Raw genomic sequence first — 19,725 nt, 5'->3', positions numbered from 1 at the left:
AAAAAACTGCGACTTATAGTCCGAAAAATACGGTAAATGCCGCTCAGATACAAATTTGATTGGCCAAAATATGCGGGGAAGTTGTCAGCATTAGAAAAACACGTTTAAACGCCGCTCAGATAGAAATTTGATTGGCTAAAATATGCGGGGAAGTTGTCAGCATTAGAAAAACACGTTTACCGTATTTTTCGGAGTATAAGTCGCACCGGAGTATAAGTCGCACCTGCCGAAAATGCATAATAAAAAAGGAAAAAAACATATAAGTCGCACTGGAACCCGGCCAAACTATGAAAAAAACTGCGACTTATAGTCCGAAAAATACGGTAAATGCCGCTCAGATACAAATTTTATTGGCCAAAATATGCGGGGAAGTTGTCAGCATTAGAAAAACATGTTTAAATGCTGCTCAGATACAAATTTGATTGGCTAAAATATGCAAGGAAGTTGTCAGCATTAGAAAAACATGTTTAAACGCCGCTCAGGTACAAATTTGATTGGCTAAAATATGCGGGGAAGTTGTCAGCATTAGAAAAACACGTTTAAACGCCGCTCAGATACAAATTTGATTGGCTAAAATATGCGGGGAAGTTGTCAGCATTAGAAAAACACGTTTACCGTATTTTTCGGAGTATAAGTCGCACCGGAGTATAAGTCGCACCTGCCGAAAATGCATAATAAAAAAGGAAAAAAACATATAAGTCGCACTGGAACCCGGCCAAACTATGAAAAAAACTGCGACTTATAGTCCGAAAAATACGGTAAATGCCGCTCAGATACAAATTTTATTGGCCAAAATATGCGGGGAAGTTGTCAGCATTAGAAAAACATGTTTAAATGCTGCTCAGATACAAATTTGATTGGCTAAAATATGCAAGGAAGTTGTCAGCATTAGAAAAACATGTTTAAACGCCGCTCAGGTACAAATTTGATTGGCTAAAATATGCGGGGAAGTTGTCAGCATTAGAAAAACACGTTTAAACGCCGCTCAGATACAAATTTGATTGGCTAAAATATGCGGGGAAGTTGTCAGCATTAGAAAAACACGTTTACCGTATTTTTCGGAGTATAAGTCGCACCGGAGTATAAGTCGCACCTGCCGAAAATGCATAATAAAAAAGGAAAAAAACATATAAGTCGCACTGGAACCCGGCCAAACTATGAAAAAAACTGCGACTTATAGTCCGAAAAATACGGTAAATGCCGCTCAGATACAAATTTTATTGGCCAAAATATGCGGGGAAGTTGTCAGCATTAGAAAAACATGTTTAAATGCTGCTCAGATACAAATTTGATTGGCTAAAATATGCAAGGAAGTTGTCAGCATTAGAAAAACATGTTTAAACGCCGCTCAGGTACAAATTTGATTGGCTAAAATATGCGGGGAAGTTGTCAGCATTAGAAAAACACGTTTAAACGCCGCTCAGATACAAATTTGATTGGCTAAAATATGCGGGGAAGTTGTCAGCATTAGAAAAACACGTTTACCGTATTTTTCGGAGTATAAGTCGCACCGGAGTATAAGTCGCACCTGCCGAAAATGCATAATAAAAAAGGAAAAAAACATATAAGTCGCACTGGAACCCGGCCAAACTATGAAAAAAACTGCGACTTATAGTCCGAAAAATACGGTAAATGCCGCTCAGATACAAATTTGATTGGCCAAAATATGCGGGGAAGTTGTCAGCATTAGAAAAACACGTTTAAACGCCGCTCAGATAGAAATTTGATTGGCTAAAATATGCGGGGAAGTTGTCAGCATTAGAAAAACACGTTTACCGTATTTTTCGGAGTATAAGTCGCACCGGAGTATAAGTCGCACCTGCCGAAAATGCATAATAAAAAAGGAAAAAAACATATAAGTCGCACTGGAACCCGGCCAAACTATGAAAAAAACTGCGACTTATAGTCCGAAAAATACGGTAAATGCCGCTCAGATACAAATTTTATTGGCCAAAATATGCGGGGAAGTTGTCAGCATTAGAAAAACATGTTTAAATGCTGCTCAGATACAAATTTGATTGGCTAAAATATGCAAGGAAGTTGTCAGCATTAGAAAAACATGTTTAAACGCCGCTCAGGTACAAATTTGATTGGCTAAAATATGCGGGGAAGTTGTCAGCATTAGAAAAACACGTTTAAACGCCGCTCAGATACAAATTTGATTGGCTAAAATATGCGGGGAAGTTGTCAGCATTAGAAAAACACGTTTACCGTATTTTTCGGAGTATAAGTCGCACCGGAGTATAAGTCGCACCTGCCGAAAATGCATAATAAAAAAGGAAAAAAACATATAAGTCGCACTGGAACCCGGCCAAACTATGAAAAAAACTGCGACTTATAGTCCGAAAAATACGGTAAATGCCGCTCAGATACAAATTTTATTGGCCAAAATATGCGGGGAAGTTGTCAGCATTAGAAAAACATGTTTAAATGCTGCTCAGATACAAATTTGATTGGCTAAAATATGCAAGGAAGTTGTCAGCATTAGAAAAACATGTTTAAACGCCGCTCAGGTACAAATTTGATTGGCTAAAATATGCGGGGAAGTTGTCAGCATTAGAAAAACACGTTTAAACGCCGCTCAGATACAAATTTGATTGGCTAAAATATGCGGGGAAGTTGTCAGCATTAGAAAAACACGTTTACCGTATTTTTCGGAGTATAAGTCGCACCGGAGTATAAGTCGCACCTGCCGAAAATGCATAATAAAAAAGGAAAAAAACATATAAGTCGCACTGGAACCCGGCCAAACTATGAAAAAAACTGCGACTTATAGTCCGAAAAATACGGTAAATGCCGCTCAGATACAAATTTGATTGGCCAAAATATGCGGGGAAGTTGTCAGCATTAGAAAAACATGTTTAAATGCTGCTCAGATACAAATTTGATTGGCTAAAATATGCAAGGAAGTTGTCAGCATTAGAAAAACACGTTTAAACGGCGCTCAGATACAAATTTGATTGGCTAAAATATGCAGGGAAGTTGTCAGCATTAGAAAAACACGTTTACCGTATTTTTCGGAGTATAAGTCGCACCGGAGTATAAGTCGCACGTGCCGAAAATGCATAATAAAAAAGGAAAAAAACATATATAAGTCGCACTGGAGCCAAACTATGAAAAAAACTGCGACTTATAGTCCGAAAAATACGGTAAATGCCGCTCAGATACAAATTTGATTGGCTAAAATATGCGGGGAAGTTGTCAGCATTAGAAAAACAAGTTTAAACGCCGCTCAAATACAAATTTGATTGGCTAAAATATGCAGGGAAGTTGTCAGCATTAGAAAAACATGTTTAAACGCCGCTCAGATACAAATTTGATTGGCTAAAATATGCGGGGAAGTTGTCAGCATTAGAAAAACACGTTTAAACGCCGCTCAAATACAAATTTGATTGGCTAAAATATGCGGGGAAGTTGTCAGCATTAGAAAAACATGTTTAAACGCCGCTCAGATACAAATTTGATTGGCTAAAATATGCGGGGAAGTTGTCAGCATTAGAAAAACATGTTTAAATGCTGCTCAGATACAAATTTGATTGGCTAAAATATGCAAGGAAGTTGTCAGCATTAGAAAAACATGTTTAAACGCCGCTCAGGTACAAATTTGATTGGCTAAAATATGCGGGGAAGTTGTCAGCATTAGAAAAACACGTTTAAACGCCGCTCAGATACAAATTTGATTGGCTAAAATATGCGGGGAAGTTGTCAGCATTAGAAAAACACGTTTACCGTATTTTTCGGAGTATAAGTCGCACCGGAGTATAAGTCGCACCTGCCGAAAATGCATAATAAAAAAGGAAAAAAACATATAAGTCGCACTGGAACCCGGCCAAACTATGAAAAAAACTGCGACTTATAGTCCGAAAAATACGGTAAATGCCGCTCAGATACAAATTTTATTGGCCAAAATATGCGGGGAAGTTGTCAGCATTAGAAAAACATGTTTAAATGCTGCTCAGATACAAATTTGATTGGCTAAAATATGCAAGGAAGTTGTCAGCATTAGAAAAACATGTTTATACGCCGCTCAGGTACAAATTTGATTGGCTAAAATATGCGGGGAAGTTGTCAGCATTAGAAAAACACGTTTAAACGCCGCTCAGATACAAATTTGATTGGCTAAAATATGCGGGGAAGTTGTCAGCATTAGAAAAACACGTTTACCGTATTTTTCGGAGTATAAGTCGCACCGGAGTATAAGTCGCACCTGCCGAAAATGCATAATAAAAAAGGAAAAAAACATATAAGTCGCACTGGAACCCGGCCAAACTATGAAAAAAACTGCGACTTATAGTCCGAAAAATACGGTAAATGCCGCTCAGATACAAATTTGATTGGCCAAAATATGCGGGGAAGTTGTCAGCATTAGAAAAACATGTTTAAATGCTGCTCAGATACAAATTTGATTGGCTAAAATATGCAAGGAAGTTGTCAGCATTAGAAAAACACGTTTAAACGGCGCTCAGATACAAATTTGATTGGCTAAAATATGCAGGGAAGTTGTCAGCATTAGAAAAACACGTTTACCGTATTTTTCGGAGTATAAGTCGCACCGGAGTATAAGTCGCACGTGCCGAAAATGCATAATAAAAAAGGAAAAAAACATATATAAGTCGCACTGGAGCCAAACTATGAAAAAAACTGCGACTTATAGTCCGAAAAATACGGTAAATGCCGCTCAGATACAAATTTGATTGGCTAAAATATGCGGGGAAGTTGTCAGCATTAGAAAAACAAGTTTAAACGCCGCTCAAATACAAATTTGATTGGCTAAAATATGCAGGGAAGTTGTCAGCATTAGAAAAACATGTTTAAACGCCGCTCAGATACAAATTTGATTGGCTAAAATATGCGGGGAAGTTGTCAGCATTAGAAAAACACGTTTAAACGCCGCTCAAATACAAATTTGATTGGCTAAAATATGCGGGGAAGTTGTCAGCATTAGAAAAACACGTTTACCGTATTTTTCGGAGTATAAGTCGCACCTGCCGAAAATGCATAATAAGAAAGGAAAAAAACATATATAAGTCGCACTGGAGCCCGGCCAAAGTATGAAAAAAACTGCGACTTATAGTCCGAAAAATACGGTAAATGCCGCTCAGATACAAATTTGATTGGCTAAAATATGCGGGGAAGTTGTCAGCATTAGAAAAAGATGCAAGGGTGCAAATACTTTGCGGGGATTGGTTGCATTTGCGTCATCATCCAGCAATCTTAATCAAACAAAATGTTCATTTTTGAGAATTTAGGTACTAAGATGAATGTGTATTATTGTACAAATGTATACACTTCAAAAGGCTTTACTCTGTGTGTGTGAATGAAGAAGTGCTTTATAGTGCGGTATAGCTCGGTTGGTAGAGCGGCTGTGCCAGCAACTTGAGGGTTGCAGGTTCGATCCCCGCTTCCGCCATCCTAGTCACTGCTGTTGTGTCCTTGGGCAAGACACTTTACCCACCTGCTCCCAGTGCCACCCACACTGGTTTAAATGTAACTTAGATATTGGGTTTCACTATGTAAAGCGCTTTGAGTCACTATAGAGAAAAGCGCTATATAAATATAATTCACTTCACTTCACTTTTTGATGTTTTGCAGCAAGAGCAGCAGCTGGAGTTTGGTGCTATTTACACCGCCACCATTACTGAAATAAGGTAAACACATGCGCTTAAAACATGTAATGCATGTTTTAAATGGTAACTCAGGTTGTTTTTTTTATGTACTATGTTGCAGGGACATTGGAGTCATGGTGAAGTTCTACCCCAACATGAGCGCTGTGCTCCTCCACAACTCCCAGCTGGACCACAAACGGGTGCGTGGTGCACCCTCTGCAGAATGTTTTCCAGTCCGGTCACAAACTTAACGTTTTGTTTTTTACTCTTAGATCCAACATCCAAGTGCTCTGGGTTTAGACGTGGGGCAACAGATTCAGGTTTGTTTATCCGGGGCGGCATTGTTTATGCACATTCCAGTTCCTCACACTGGGACTCTTTCCGACAGGTCAAGTATTTTGGACGGGACCCCACTGACGGCAGGATGAGACTGTCTCGTAAAATCCTCCAGTCTCCTGTGACTACGATGCTCAAAACACTGAGCGACAAGCAGAGCATCTCCATGGAGTCCAGCTCAAACAACACAAAAGCAGACTCATTAGCTGATCTCAAGTGAATGACACAGAGCGCATCCAGCGCCATGTTTTCCCCTGGTGGCTGTGGACTTGAACTGCAGCTCCGTACACAATCTGGAGAAAATAGATATGCTCTTATTTGTGGCGTTTGACCTGCAAGGAAAATCATGGACAAAACAACAGTACATAATGTGTAAAATATCTGTTTTTTTAATCGTGCAGTGTGCAATATGTGTGAGTCATGTAAATAAACATTTTAGATTGCACTATACTGTGAATATATCCTAATTATTGTCTTTTTGTTTCAAAATAACATTTCATGCCATTTTGTGGACATAATTAAAACACATCAAATGCATGTCCAAAGATAATCGGTTGAATTAAAAATGGAATTGTGTGCATCTCTGTTATAGAATATAATGTCCCTTATGCATAATAAGATTAAAGCAGCTCTTTTTTCAGCACAAACATGTTTAAGATGATTTACCGCTGGATAAATCCTAAAAATTCGGGAATATATAATAAATTTTAAAATAGTGCAAAATAGATAAAATTATATTAAAGTTTTTATATACAGTGTGAACTCAATATAATGACACCACTTAATGCTACAACCACAATAGTGCGAATATTGCTCAAATATAATATTTAATGATATTTTTAAATTAATTTTGACAAAAGGATGCATTTAATAGGGAGGTAGAATCCCTGTGGTGTTAGGATAGACTTTACTTTACTTTATATAAGGGGGCGGCGTGGTGAAGTTGGGAGAGTGGCCGTGCCAGCAATCTGAGGGTTACTGGTTCAATCCCCACCTTCTACCATCCTAGTCATGTTCGTTGTGTCCTTGAGCAAGACACTTCACCCTTGCTCCTGATGGGCCTGGTTAGCGCCGTGCATGGCAGCTCCCGCCATCTATCGGTGAATGTGGAAATAGTGTCTAAGCGCTTTGAGTTCCTTAAAAAGGTAGAAAAGCGCTATACAAGTACAACCCATTTACCATTTACTTATCCCACAATGGGAAAATTACATTAAAAGTATATGATAAACAATGCAATTACACTTAAGGGGTATCTTAATAAATGAAAATATTTTGCAGGGTTTTTTTTGAACAATTTTGTAAATTTTACGAGTTACTGAATTTAGGTTATTTTATTAGCTGACTGCTATAATATATCAAAATTAGCAATAAATCCATTCTTAAATTATTTCACTCTATATGTAGTAAATCTGAAATAAATTCACTTTGCTTGTTGAACTACTGAAATAAATAGAAATATATATTTGTATTTACCGTGAGAAGTCCTAACTAATATTACTTTATGCTTGGTTTATTTCAAACATGTATGTGTATATTTGATCAACTTAATACTTGCGACAGTCAAATATAGGCCTTTACAAAATTAATAATGCTTAGATTTAGGGCTTTTTGCCGATATCCGATATTCCGATATTGTCCAACTCTTAATTACCGATACTGATATCAACCGATACCAATATATACAGTCGTGGAATTAACACATTATTATGCCTAATTTGGACAACCAGGTATGGTGAAGATAAGGTCCTTTTTTTTTAAATTAATAAAATAAAATAAGATACATTAATTAAAAACATTTTCTTGAATAAAAAGAAAGTAAACCAATATAAAAACAGTTACATAGAAACTAATAATTAATGAAAATTAGTAAAATTAACTGTTAAGGGTTAGTACTATTAGTGGAACAGCAGCATGCACAGTCATGTGTGCTTACGGACTGTATCCCTTGCAGACTGTATTGATCATTATTGATGTATAATTAGAGATGTAATAAATGCTTTAAAATGTAATATCGGAAATTATCGGTATCGTTTTTTTAATTATCTGTATCGTTTTTTTCTTCTTTTTTTATTAAATCAACATAAAAAACACAAGATACACTTACAATTAGTGCACCAACCCAAAAAACCTCCCTCCCCCATTTACACTCATTCACACAAAAGGGTTGTTTCTTTCTGTTATTAATATTCTGGTTCCTACATTATATATCAATATATATCAATACAGTCTGCAAGGGATACAGTCCGTAAGCACACATGATTGTGCGTGCTGCTGGTCCACGAATAGTACTAACCTTTAACAGTTAGTTTTACTCATTTTCATTGATTACTAGTTTCTATGTAACTGTTTTTATATTGTTTTACTTTTCTTTTTTATTCAAGAAAATGTTTTAAATGTATTCATCTCATTTTATTTTATTAATTTAAAAAAAAAGGACCTTATCTTCACCATACCTGGTTGTCCAAATTAGGCATAATAATGTGTTAATTCCACGACTGTATATATCGGTATCGGTTGATATCGGTATCGGTAATTAAAGAGTTGGACAATATCGGAATATCGGATATCGGCAAAAAGCCATTATCGGACATCCCTATATATAATGTAGGAACCAGAATATTAATAACAGAAAGAAACAACCCTTTTGTGTGAATGAGTGTAAATGGGGGAGGGAGGTTTTTTGGGTTAGTGTACTATTTCTAAGTGTATCTTGTGTTTTTTATGTTGATTAAAAAAAACCAAAAAAAAAAAAAAAAACGATACCGATAATAAAAACAACCGATACCGATCATTTCCGATATTACATTTTTTAAAGCATTTATCTCTACTTAGATTAATAAATATCACGGCTGTAGTGAAAGGATGCGTCATGGGGAGTGTTTCTAATGTTTTGTCCTTGTCATGTTAAATAAAGTTATTTTAACAAAAAACAAAAAAAACTTTAGCATGATGCACGTGCACTTTTTGTATTACCAATTGTAAACATGCTATTAAAAAAAAAAGTCTAATTAATTCAAAAAAATCTATGTTAAAATGTTTGGACACAACATTTGATACTAGAATATAATCCAAGACGAATTTAATTGTTTTATTGAATTGAGTGAATTGTTACCGTACTTGCATATAAACACTAGGATGAGTTGTTCAGTGTGTTTTCGACAGGTTTATAAGAATTAAAATGTAATTTGTTATTAACACAAGTTTGTAGTTGTTTATTTCATGATTTCCCTCTTCGGTTGCGTTTGATTGACGTCGAGCCAAAGAAGACAAGATCGGATTACAAGATGGCGCCTAGTGGACGTTAGCGAGGAGGCCGCCGTAGTTGTTGTGTTTCTGCCATTTTTTTTTTTTATTACTCCGAACGAGGGCTGCCCTCTGGCTTGTTCCGCCGCCGGGCATGTTAAGGAAGCTGTAGACATTTCTGGGACACTTTTTTCCCCCCACTGTAGTTTCACGCTGCATGTTCCATAACATGCGGCTACCAACAAAGTTATCAGGCTAAAAAGCAAGACGGCTAAAAGGCGCAGTAGCTCGTTAGCAGCAAAGCTAGCCTGCTAGCTCCCCGACTCTCGTCACAATGTCGGACACTCGGCGGCGAGTGAAGGTTTATACGCTAAACGAAGACCGGCAGTGGGACGACCGGGGCACCGGGCACGTTTCGTCCACCTTTGTGGAGCGCCTAAAGGGAATATCTTTGTTGGTCCGGGCGGAATCGGACGGTAAGTTCTCACGTTAGCACAATGCTAGGTTGGCTAACGTTAGCATCGTGCGCTGCTGTATTATTGTTTGCTTTAGCCGGGAGTTAAGCTTGTAAGGTCAAAATGGAGTTGGAGCTACGTTTTTATCCTTAAACTTGTGTTTTATAAGTAGAATTGGATACAGTAGTTTGGACAATTTGTGCTCGCAGGCTAATTAGATTAGTCGTTAGCATGGGGGCCCTTAAAGTCTGCTACTATTTGTAGTTACACTTCCCCTTAAACCGCTATCTTCCTGCTCTGATATTTAGTTTATTTATAAAGAACACACGCTTACGGTGGACTAGGAGCCTTAAACTTTCTTTATCCTAAGTATAAGTTCGGTTCTCACATTGTCTGTCTTTGATTGATTGATTGAGACTTTTATTAGTAGGTTGCACAGTGAAGTACATATTCCGTACAATTGACCACTAAATGGTAACACCCGAATACGTTTTTCAACTTGTTTAAGTCGGGGTCCACTTAAATTGATTCATGATACAGATATATACTATCATCCATCCATCTTTTTCCGCTTATCCGAGGTCGGGTCGCGGGGGCAGCAGCCTAAGCAGGGAAGCCCAGACTTCCCTCTCCCCAGCCATTTCGTCCAGCTCCTCCCGGGAGATCCCGAGGCATTCCCAGGCCAGCCGGGAGACATAGTCTTCCCAACGTGTCCTGGGTCTTCCCCGTGGCCTCATACCGGTCGGACGTGCCCTAAACACCTCCCTAGGGAGGCATTCGGGTGGCATCCTGACCAGATGTCCTAACCACCTCATCTGGCTCCTCTCGATGTGGAGGAGCAGCGGCTTTACTTTGAGTTCCTCCCGGATGGCAGAGCCTCTCACCGTATCTCTAAGGGAAAGACCCGCCACCCGGCGGAAGAAACTAATTTCGGCCGCTTGTACCCGTGATCTTGTCCCCTCGGTCATAACCCAAAGTAATACAGTCATCACACAAGATAATCATCAGGGTATATACATTGGATTATTTACATTATTTACAATCCGGGGTGTGGGATGTGGAGGAGGGGGGGTTAGGTTTGGTTGTTATCATCACTCCAGTCATCAACAATTGAGAACAGAGAAATGGACATTGAAACAGTGTAGGTCTGACTTGGTAGGATATGTACAGCAAGTAGTGGACATAGAGAGAGAGAGATCAGAAAGCATAAGAAAAAGTATCTACATTTGATTAATAACAATCCAGGGAGGGTGTTAGTTTAGGGTTGAAGTTGCCTGGAGGTGTACTTTTATTGCGGTTTTGAAGGAGGATAGAGATGCCCTTTCTTTTACACCTGTTGGGAGCGCATTCCTCATTGATGTGGCGTAGAAAGAGAATGAGTTAAGACCTTTGTTAGATCGGAATCTGGGTTTAACGTGGTTAGTGGAGCTCCCCCTGGTGTTGTGGTTATGGCGGTCATTTACGTTAAGGAAGTAGTTTGACATGTACTTCGGTATCAGGGAGGTGTAGCGGATTTTATAGACTAGGCTCAGTGCAAGTTGTTTTACTCTGTCCTCCACCCTGAGCCAGCCCACTTTGAAAAAGTGGGTAGGACTGAGGTGGGATCTGGGGTGGAGGTCTAGAAGTAATCTGACTAGCTTGTTCTGGGATGTTTGGAGTCTAGATTTGAGGGTTTTGGAGGTGCTAGGGTACCAGGAGGTGCATGCGTAATCGAAAAAGGGTTGAACGAGAGTTCCCGCTAGAATCCTCATGGTGCTTTTGTTGACCAGAGAGGAGATTCTATAGAGAAATCTCATTCGTTGGTTGACCTTTTTGATTACCTTGGTTGACATTTTATCACAGGAAAGATTAGCCTCTGGAATGGAACCTAGGTAGGTGACCTCATCTTTCCTGGTGATAACAATGTCACCCACTTTTATAGTGAAGTCATTGACTTTCTTAAGGTTGATGTGGGACCCAAACAGGATGGATTCCGTTTTACCCAAGTGTATGGATAGGATAGCTTGTTGTCAGCGAGCCAGGTGCAAGTTCTACAGCACTGAGGATTTTCTCCACCTGAGATTTGTCCCTGTCTGATACCAGCAGGTCCGAGTCATCCGCAAACAAGAACAATTCACAGTCGCATGCTGTCCTCATCATTTACATAATAGATGAACATTAACAGCACAAAAAGTCCTCAAAGTTTTGTTTTCATTCCCCCAGTCTAACTGCTAAACTTTCCCGTTGATTTTGTTTCAGGATCACTTTTGTTGGAGTCGAAGATTAGCCCCAATACTGCATATCAGAAACAGCAAGTAAGTGCAGCCACAGGAGGACATTTCAACCTGTACAAACTGTGTTTTAGTTCACGATATTTACCATTCAAATGATGCTTTTAAGCCACAGGTGTCAAACTTAAAGGCCCACAACATAATATGCGTCAATAAACTACATTATCTTTTCTTACTAAGTGGATTTGTTCTTTCCATTTTGACATAAAAAATATGTGCACTCACTGCTACTACTGCATGACATTTTCAACATTAATATCCAAAATAAGATATTAGAATATACAACAATTCTTCTCAAAAAAAAGGAGAAATATAATCGTAGAGAAAAATGTAATTTAAAACATTTGTATGCACGTACAACACTTAAGACCTTCAGTAAATCAGTATGTGGAATTCAATTATGGAATGGATTAAGCAAAGCAATCAAACAATGTACTAATATGATCCTCTTCAAGAAACTTTTCAAACTTAAAGTGTTTATAAAGTACAAAGAAGAAGAACCATGATAAACATTCTGAATTTATTTCATCCATCCATTTTTGCATTCTCAAAATAATCTTATCTCATATGAAATATGACTTACTTCACCAATTATTATTTATTTATTTATTTTTATTGTGATTACTTATGCAGTATATTGTGAATAAATTGAGAACAGGAAGTGAACAAAAGTTTTAGCAACTGTTATGTAAAATAAAAGGGGTAGGATTAAATAAACTCTGCTTCTTCCTACTCTTTTTCGAACATGTTGAAAAGAGAAACTGGAAATTGTGATGTATCATGTTGTATGCTTGCATGTTCGAAATAAACTCAAACTCAAAATTGCAACTTATATTATCATACTTTCCAAACAGTTTTCAAAATTGATTAAAAACTTACTTAAAGGGGTTACATGCGTCATTTACACATATGCCACGATGGCGCTAACTTGCCAATGTATTTCACGTGTTGCCCTCTTACGTCTTCCAGGACGTAATGACGCAACTACATATGTATGTAACACCTGCGCTTTGGTTGTTGTTAGATGATATCGATCTGGATAGCTTGTGTCAGCTGCCATTGAATGTATATTCTATCGTAATAATTGTTCGTTGCTTCTCTCGGACTGTTTTGGTATGTGTGCACGCGCTCCCTGGGCGTACATCAGGCGCAAATGATTTATCTATGGCCCCAGGGATGATATTTGATTAGTATTAGAACCGGCCCGCAGGCCACAGCCATCTGCTGCTGTTTTGCAAGCACTAATACTGCCGTCAGTGTTGGCGCTAGGAATTTTCAAAATGGGGTACCAGGGACCCCATCAAGTCATAAAAATGGGGTCACAGTACATTTTTGGGGTCCCACTTTTTTGTAACCGTTTTGAAAACAAATGATAAATGTATGAATTATCCTGTTATATCTCACATTCTATATTGTGTTTTGGATTATTATAGTTAGAGATGTCCGATAATGGCTTTTTTGCCGATATCCTATATTCCGATATTGTCCAATTCTTAATTACCGATACCGTTATCAACCGATACCGATATATACAGTCGTGGAATTAACACATTATTATGCCTAATTTTGTTGTGATGCCCCGCTGGATGCATTAAACAATGTAACAAGGTTTTCCAAAATAAATCAACTCAAGTTATGGAAAAAAAGGCCAACATGGCACTGCCATATTTATTATTGAAGTCACAAAGTGCTTTTTTTTTTTTAACATGCCTCAAAACAGCAGTCCGATATTATCGGACATCTATAATTATAGTTATCATAGACGTTACTTACCGGTAATTCATTTAAAAAAATAATACAAAATAAAACAAATGTTTATGCATATGTAAATTTATTCAGTTATAAACATTCATTCACTTTCTTCTTTCCTTCATGGAGCTAAACTTTACCGCTGCCGGTATTTTTTTCTATATTTGTATTGTAATATTTTCAGAATGTGTTTGTTCTATTTTTGGCCAAAGAAAACAATCTGAAGTTGTCTTTATTTTTTAGTTTTAATGCCATGATTTTTATAGTCCGGCCCGCGTGTGCACAGATTTTCCTCCGTGCGGCCCCTGAGCTAAAATGAGTTTGACACCCCTGCGTACATGTTAACGAGACCGAGTGAGTGACACCAATATTTTTATTCGGGCAAGTTAAAATGTTTATTACATAAACGTGATCTGAAAAATATAGACAGTTTAAAAAAAAGTGTACTGTCAATGTAAAACCTCTTATGGTAAAATAAGCTAGCCAGTAGGGTTCTTTTTATATTTATGCTTTGAAAAATGTAACTGAGCAAGTGCCCACAGCCCTTTTTAAATATCCGCTTGACTTATGATTTCAAAGCAAGTCATCCATCAATTTGTACACTGTAAAAATGACAATAGATTTTACGGTGGTTTTTAGAGCAAATTATTGTGAATTGAAAAAAACTCTACTAAGGTATTGTTTACTGTAAAATCTACTGTTGTTTTTACGATGTGTTGTTCTAAAGCCTGGTGTATATACGCGTCATGTAGTCTGCGTAGCCTCCCGCAAGACCTACGTGCACCTCCCAATAATCCTACGTTTGCATTGCCGGCGACGCAGAACGCAGAGCTGTGATTGGTCAGTTTTTGCCAAGGAGTATCCTTGAATACAGGCGAGCAGACTTAGTGCTTGAAATGCACGAGTGATCGTAGGAAATAAAACAATTGCCAGAAAACTGGTATTGTGTACTTAATATCTCAGTGCGCTCTAAAAAATGATTACTGAGTGTGTTGTTTTTCATCTTGTTGTGTTGTTGTTGCGTCCAGAAGATGTTACCAGAGTACACATGCACACGTCTTTTTCTCTCACAATCAACACTTCTACGTGACATGACGCAAAAGTAAATTCCAGCCTTTAATGGAAAAATGACACCACATTTTTTTGTGGTAAACTGGCAGATCTGTTGCCAAAATGAAAAAAAAAACTGTTACTGTTCTTCCATTTACAGAAATATGTTGTAAAAACCATCTTAGATTTTACAGTACAATTCTGGTGACTGAGTTTTTGTACTGTAAAATCTACAGATTGTTTTTTACAGTTTAAGTAAAAAATATACAGTACAGGCCAAACACGTAATTTCAATGCGTTTTCTTTATTTTCATGACTATTTACATTGTAGATTGTCACTGGAGGCATCAAAACTATGACACCTGTGAAGTGAAAACCCTTTCTCTTGAAGCTCATCGAGAGAATGCCAAGAATGTGCAAAACAGTAATCAGAGCAACGGGTGGCTATTTTGAAGAAACTAGAATATAAAACATGTTTTCAGTTATTTAACTTTTTTTTTGTTAAGTACATAACTCCACATGTGTTCATTTATAGTTTTTTGATGCCTTCAGTGACAATCTACAATGTAAATAGTAGGGGTGTAACGGTACGTGTATTTGAATTGAACCGTTTTGGTACGGGGGTTCCGGTTTGGTTTGGAGGTGTACCGAACGAGTTTCCACATGAACATATTAAGTACCGGTAGCTAAAGTCTGAACAAGCTGCTCCGCTTTCTGCCTCTGTCTCCTACACAGCACCCAGCATTGGTCCACCCACACAACCATCTGATTGGTTACAACCTTAGCGGTAACAGCCAATCAGCAGTGCTTATTCAGAGCGGTAACAGCCAATCAGCAGTGCGTATTCAGGGCGCATGTAGTCAGTGCTTCTGCGGTGGGGTTAGCAGATAGGTGTTTAGCAGGTGAGCATCAGGCAGCGGACTCTCCCCAAATTAAAATAAACACCTCCCAGTCAACTACTAGTAACATCACTATGAGCCCGTTGACGTTGTAGAAACAAACTGCAGCTCAGCTCGCTCGCAGTCCTGGCTTGAGGTGAAGGCTAATTAGCTTTAATCGTAACGTTAGCTCATTTTGCGGTGTGTGTGTGTGTTAGCTCATTGTGCGGTGTGTGTGTGTGTGTTAGCTCATTGTACGGTGTGTGTAATCATTAGTAATGGAGCAGCCTAGTTTTGAATGGCAGGGTCCCTGCTATCAGATGTTGATAAAAATATAACATTTACATAATAAAAATCAACTACAGGCTTCCCAAATGCTGTAATAAATTAAGCATGATGAGTTGACTTGAAACTGTTTAATGTTGCACTTTTTATATGTAGAAGAAAAGTTTTGTCATATTATTTAATCTGAGCAACAACTTGAGTTGAGGCAGTTTAATGTTGATTAACGTGGGCAGAATTATTATAGTGTTCCCAATGTTAAAAGGATAAAGCCATTGTTTACAAATTTGGTAAATAAATACCGGTAACCAAAAAATGTATATTTTGTTGTTTTCTTACTGTACCGAAAATGAACCGAACCGTGACCTCTAAACCGAGGTAAGTACCGAACCGAATTTTTGTGTACCGTTACACCCCTACTAAATAGTCATGGAAATAAAGAAAACTCATTGAATGAAAAGGTGTATCCAAACTTTTGGCCTGTACTGTATATAATAATCAAATGCATAGGGAAATAAATATGTTATTTGCTGTTACCTCTAAGGGCAGCCACAACTGTCAACGAGTTTGACAAGCGCACTTTAAGCAGTCAATTGAGTTCTAACGTACAGCTGCTTATAACTGTCAAATGAACCTCACTCGTTCCCATTTGCATTCCTGGTTTGTGAATTTGCATCATGTCTATTGATGTTTGAGTGTTGAAGTTGGTAATTTAAGTGCTAGAATCCTTGTAAAGTGTTTTAAACTATGCACATACTTTTGTAGGTAATTTTCTCCATTATTTGTGTTTACGCAGGACACACTGATCGTCTGGTCCGAGGCTGACAATTATGACCTGGCTTTGAGTTTTCAGGAGAAAGCGGGCTGCGATGAGATCTGGGAGAAGATTTGCCAGGTAAAGATACTGTTACTTACTAATGTTCTGGATAAGAAAATAAATGTATAGTAGTTGGGCGAAAAACATCACACTGCAGGGTTAGGGTGCGTTCACAAACTGAAACAGTTCTGATTTTGACAGTTTATATATTTTAGTTTTTTTAGTCCTGTGTCGACATCTCACATTTTTGTCGGGATCAGAGCCAACGTTGTGGTCGTGGTCTGTGCAACCCTTTGAGGCATCGGTGAATAAGGGCTGTATGAATAAACTTTGTTGATTAATTGATAAAATTGCAGTAAATTTAGATGAACAAATGTCGAGGTGAGCTGAAATTGATGCATGGGCATTGTTTGAGTCAAAAGTGCGTTAAAGTTAAAGAAATGGATTGGACAAAGCTGGACAATGACTTTGCAGTATGTAACTTGTTTGTTTTTCTCTCACCCCTGTTAACACACAGCTATTTCACAGGTTATTAAGAGCAATATATCAGTAATCGTACTACATTAAGACTGGGTGAATTAACAATATTATATATCACGATAGACACATACGGTAATCGATATCAATAAAAATGTGTTCGATAAAACGTTCGATATATTTTTGGCTTCATTGTCGGAAGAAAGCGGAAGTTGCGAAGCATGGTTGGTTGCATGAACAAAGACACTCGCTCCCTGGTAACTGTGCAATGCAGGAAATTAACTGATCAGTGGGATTGACACGCTAACAGCCAATCAGGTAACAGTTTGGTTGCTCCATCTTGTTGTCTCGTGGTTGATTATTTGCATTGAGTGAGAAGAGAAAGTAAAAATTAAGAATTTGTGGATAAAAAAGGAAAAGTCACCTCGACAGTATGACAGTTTTTTGGATTTTTAAAAAAATGGACCGTAGTCAGACCAATGTGGTCTGTAAATAATGCAAGGCGCTTGTCCGCACCAAGATCAGTAATACAACATCACCTTAATGAGCACTGCCATAACTTCCTGGCACTAAACCTGCAGTTAATAGTTCTTGTCAGGTTTCTCTGTTTACATTTTCACACTTTGTAGTATTTTGTTACACTTTATTAAGTATTTCTCACAGTCATTCACATCGACGTCCCACTGGGGTGAGTTTTTCCTTGCCCTTATGTGGGCTATGTACCGAGGATGTTGTTGTGGCTTGTGCAGCCCTTTGAGACACGTGTGATTTAGGGCTATATAAATAAACATTGATTGATTGATTGATTGACATATTCCTTATTTTTCAGCTTCATTTTAAAAAGTTATTGTTAGATTCAGATTGGTTTTATTTGAACCAATCTGAATTGTTCAATGGGATTTTACAATATTGTTTACATTTGTTTTCCATGGTTGTTGACATTTCCTTTCCTTTCTGTCTTGATAGCTGAGGGGATTATAATCAGAAGAAGCTTACATTTGAAATAAGAATGTTTACATTGAATACATTTTCTCCTGTTCCTTATTTTCATTAAGTAATAAAAATATAAATAATTATCATATCCACCAATGGGAAAACACTGACATCATGATACAGTCTTTAGCCATATTGCCCAGCCCTAAACACCATATATTAATGTCAGTAAAGTCTTGTTCGCCTCTTGTTGTTTTTGGGTTGTCTGGTTGCCATTAGTGCGTTTTATAAGTCCAGCTAAAACCAGATGCACTAAAAAGTGCCAGTAAAAAGTAGGGGTGCACGATAAAAGTCGGGCTGATATTAGGAACTGTGACATCCTACCAATAAGTCAGATAACAATAAAAATAGGTTAGAAAAATGCTTCCGTGAGGCGAGATTATCTGTAGTGTGCTGTTGGTGACTTAGGGTGAGCAAATCAAGCGCTCCTTTCCTCCTCAGTGTGCCTTGCTGTGAAACAGCCTGTCGTAAACTTCCCCCTGAGCTCAGTCTAAACAAACATGGCGTCGATCATGTGGGATGTCTACACTGTTTTAGAGGAAGACATTTTGGGTACTGTTTGCACCAAATGTTCTGCAAACATTCCGTGAGGTGGGAAAAAAAACATCGAGCCTCAACATATCAAACCTTATCAGCCATCTGAAACGCCAGCATCGCTGGGACTGTTTGGAAAGCCTAGGAAGACGCCCGCTGCTAGAGAAGCTGCCACAAAGCCAGCTGCAAGAAAGATGTGCACAAACTACAGTTAAATCTAAATCTAAAGAAGAGATGATCCAAACAAGTTATCAATTACTGAATTGGCTTTGAGAAGCAGAGAGTTATGTGTGTCGTTTTAGACAAAAATATTGTCATTCCACCCATGTCCAACGCTAACCTCTTTTTTTGACTATTTAGGTGCAAGGGAAGGACCCCGCTCTAGACATCACCCAGGACCCCATTGACGAGTCAGAGGAGGAGCGTTTTGAGGAGATCCCAGAGACGAGCCACCTCGTCGAGCTACCGCCCTGCGAGCTGAGCCGCCTGGAGGAAATAGCTGACCTCGTGACGTCGGTGCTGTCGTCGCCCATTCGCAGGGAAAAGCTGGCCTTGGCCCTCATGAGCGAGGGCTACCTCAAGAAACTACTGGGCCTCTTCAGAGTGTGCGAGGACCTGGACAACAGGGAAGGCCTCCATCACCTCTACGAGATCGTCCGGGGCGTCCTGTTCCTCAATAAAGCCGCGCTCTTCGAGGTGATGTTCTCCGACGACTGCATCATGGACGTGGTGGGCTGCCTGGAGTACGATCCGGCGCTGGTCCAGCCCAAGCGGCACCGAGAGTTCTTGACCAAGACAGCAAAGTTCAAGGAGGTAATCCCCATCACAGACTCTGAGCTGCGGCAGAAGATCCACCAGACCTACCGGGTGCAGTACATCCAGGACATCATTCTGCCCACGCCGTCGGTCTTTGAGGAGAACTTCCTGTCCACGCTCAACTCCTTCATCTTCTTCAACAAGGTGGAAATCGTCAGTATGTTGCAGGTATGAACACAAACAATTTTGACTGCCTCCATTGCTTCTTGGACAGGATGA

The 19,725-nt window shown here is 38.7% G+C and overlaps 2 protein-coding genes across 3 annotated transcripts in view; both read left to right on the top strand.

The window, feature by feature from the left end:
- Positions 1–6,392, top strand: part of pnpt1 (polyribonucleotide nucleotidyltransferase 1, mitochondrial) — a 66,592-nt gene extending 60,200 nt beyond the window's left edge. The window contains exons 25-28 of the mRNA XM_061970643.2: positions 5,593–5,648; positions 5,728–5,806; positions 5,879–5,926; positions 5,995–6,392. Coding sequence (XP_061826627.1) covers positions 5,593–5,648; positions 5,728–5,806; positions 5,879–5,926; positions 5,995–6,162 — 351 coding nt within the window. The 3' untranslated portion in view covers positions 6,163–6,392. The remainder of the gene's footprint in view (positions 1–5,592; positions 5,649–5,727; positions 5,807–5,878; positions 5,927–5,994) is intronic.
- A 2,799-nt stretch (positions 6,393–9,191) lies between these two features.
- Positions 9,192–19,725, top strand: part of ppp4r3b (protein phosphatase 4, regulatory subunit 3B) — a 30,167-nt gene continuing 19,633 nt past the window's right edge. The window contains exons 1-4 of one of the 2 annotated variants that reach the window (XM_061965576.2): positions 9,192–9,661; positions 11,879–11,934; positions 16,666–16,764; positions 19,051–19,674. In XM_061965576.2, the coding sequence (XP_061821560.1) occupies positions 9,520–9,661; positions 11,879–11,934; positions 16,666–16,764; positions 19,051–19,674 (921 nt within the window). In that variant the 5' untranslated portion in view covers positions 9,192–9,519. The remainder of the gene's footprint in view (positions 9,662–11,878; positions 11,935–16,665; positions 16,765–19,050; positions 19,675–19,725) is intronic. The other variant, XM_061965584.2, reaches the window with a different exon arrangement.

Source organism: Nerophis lumbriciformis, linkage group LG02 (assembly GCF_033978685.3).
Source record: "Nerophis lumbriciformis linkage group LG02, RoL_Nlum_v2.1, whole genome shotgun sequence".
NCBI classification, from domain to species: Eukaryota; Metazoa; Chordata; class Actinopteri; order Syngnathiformes; family Syngnathidae; genus Nerophis; species Nerophis lumbriciformis.
Note: the sequence above shows the minus strand (reverse complement) of the source record. Positions and strands in the feature narration are given on the sequence as shown.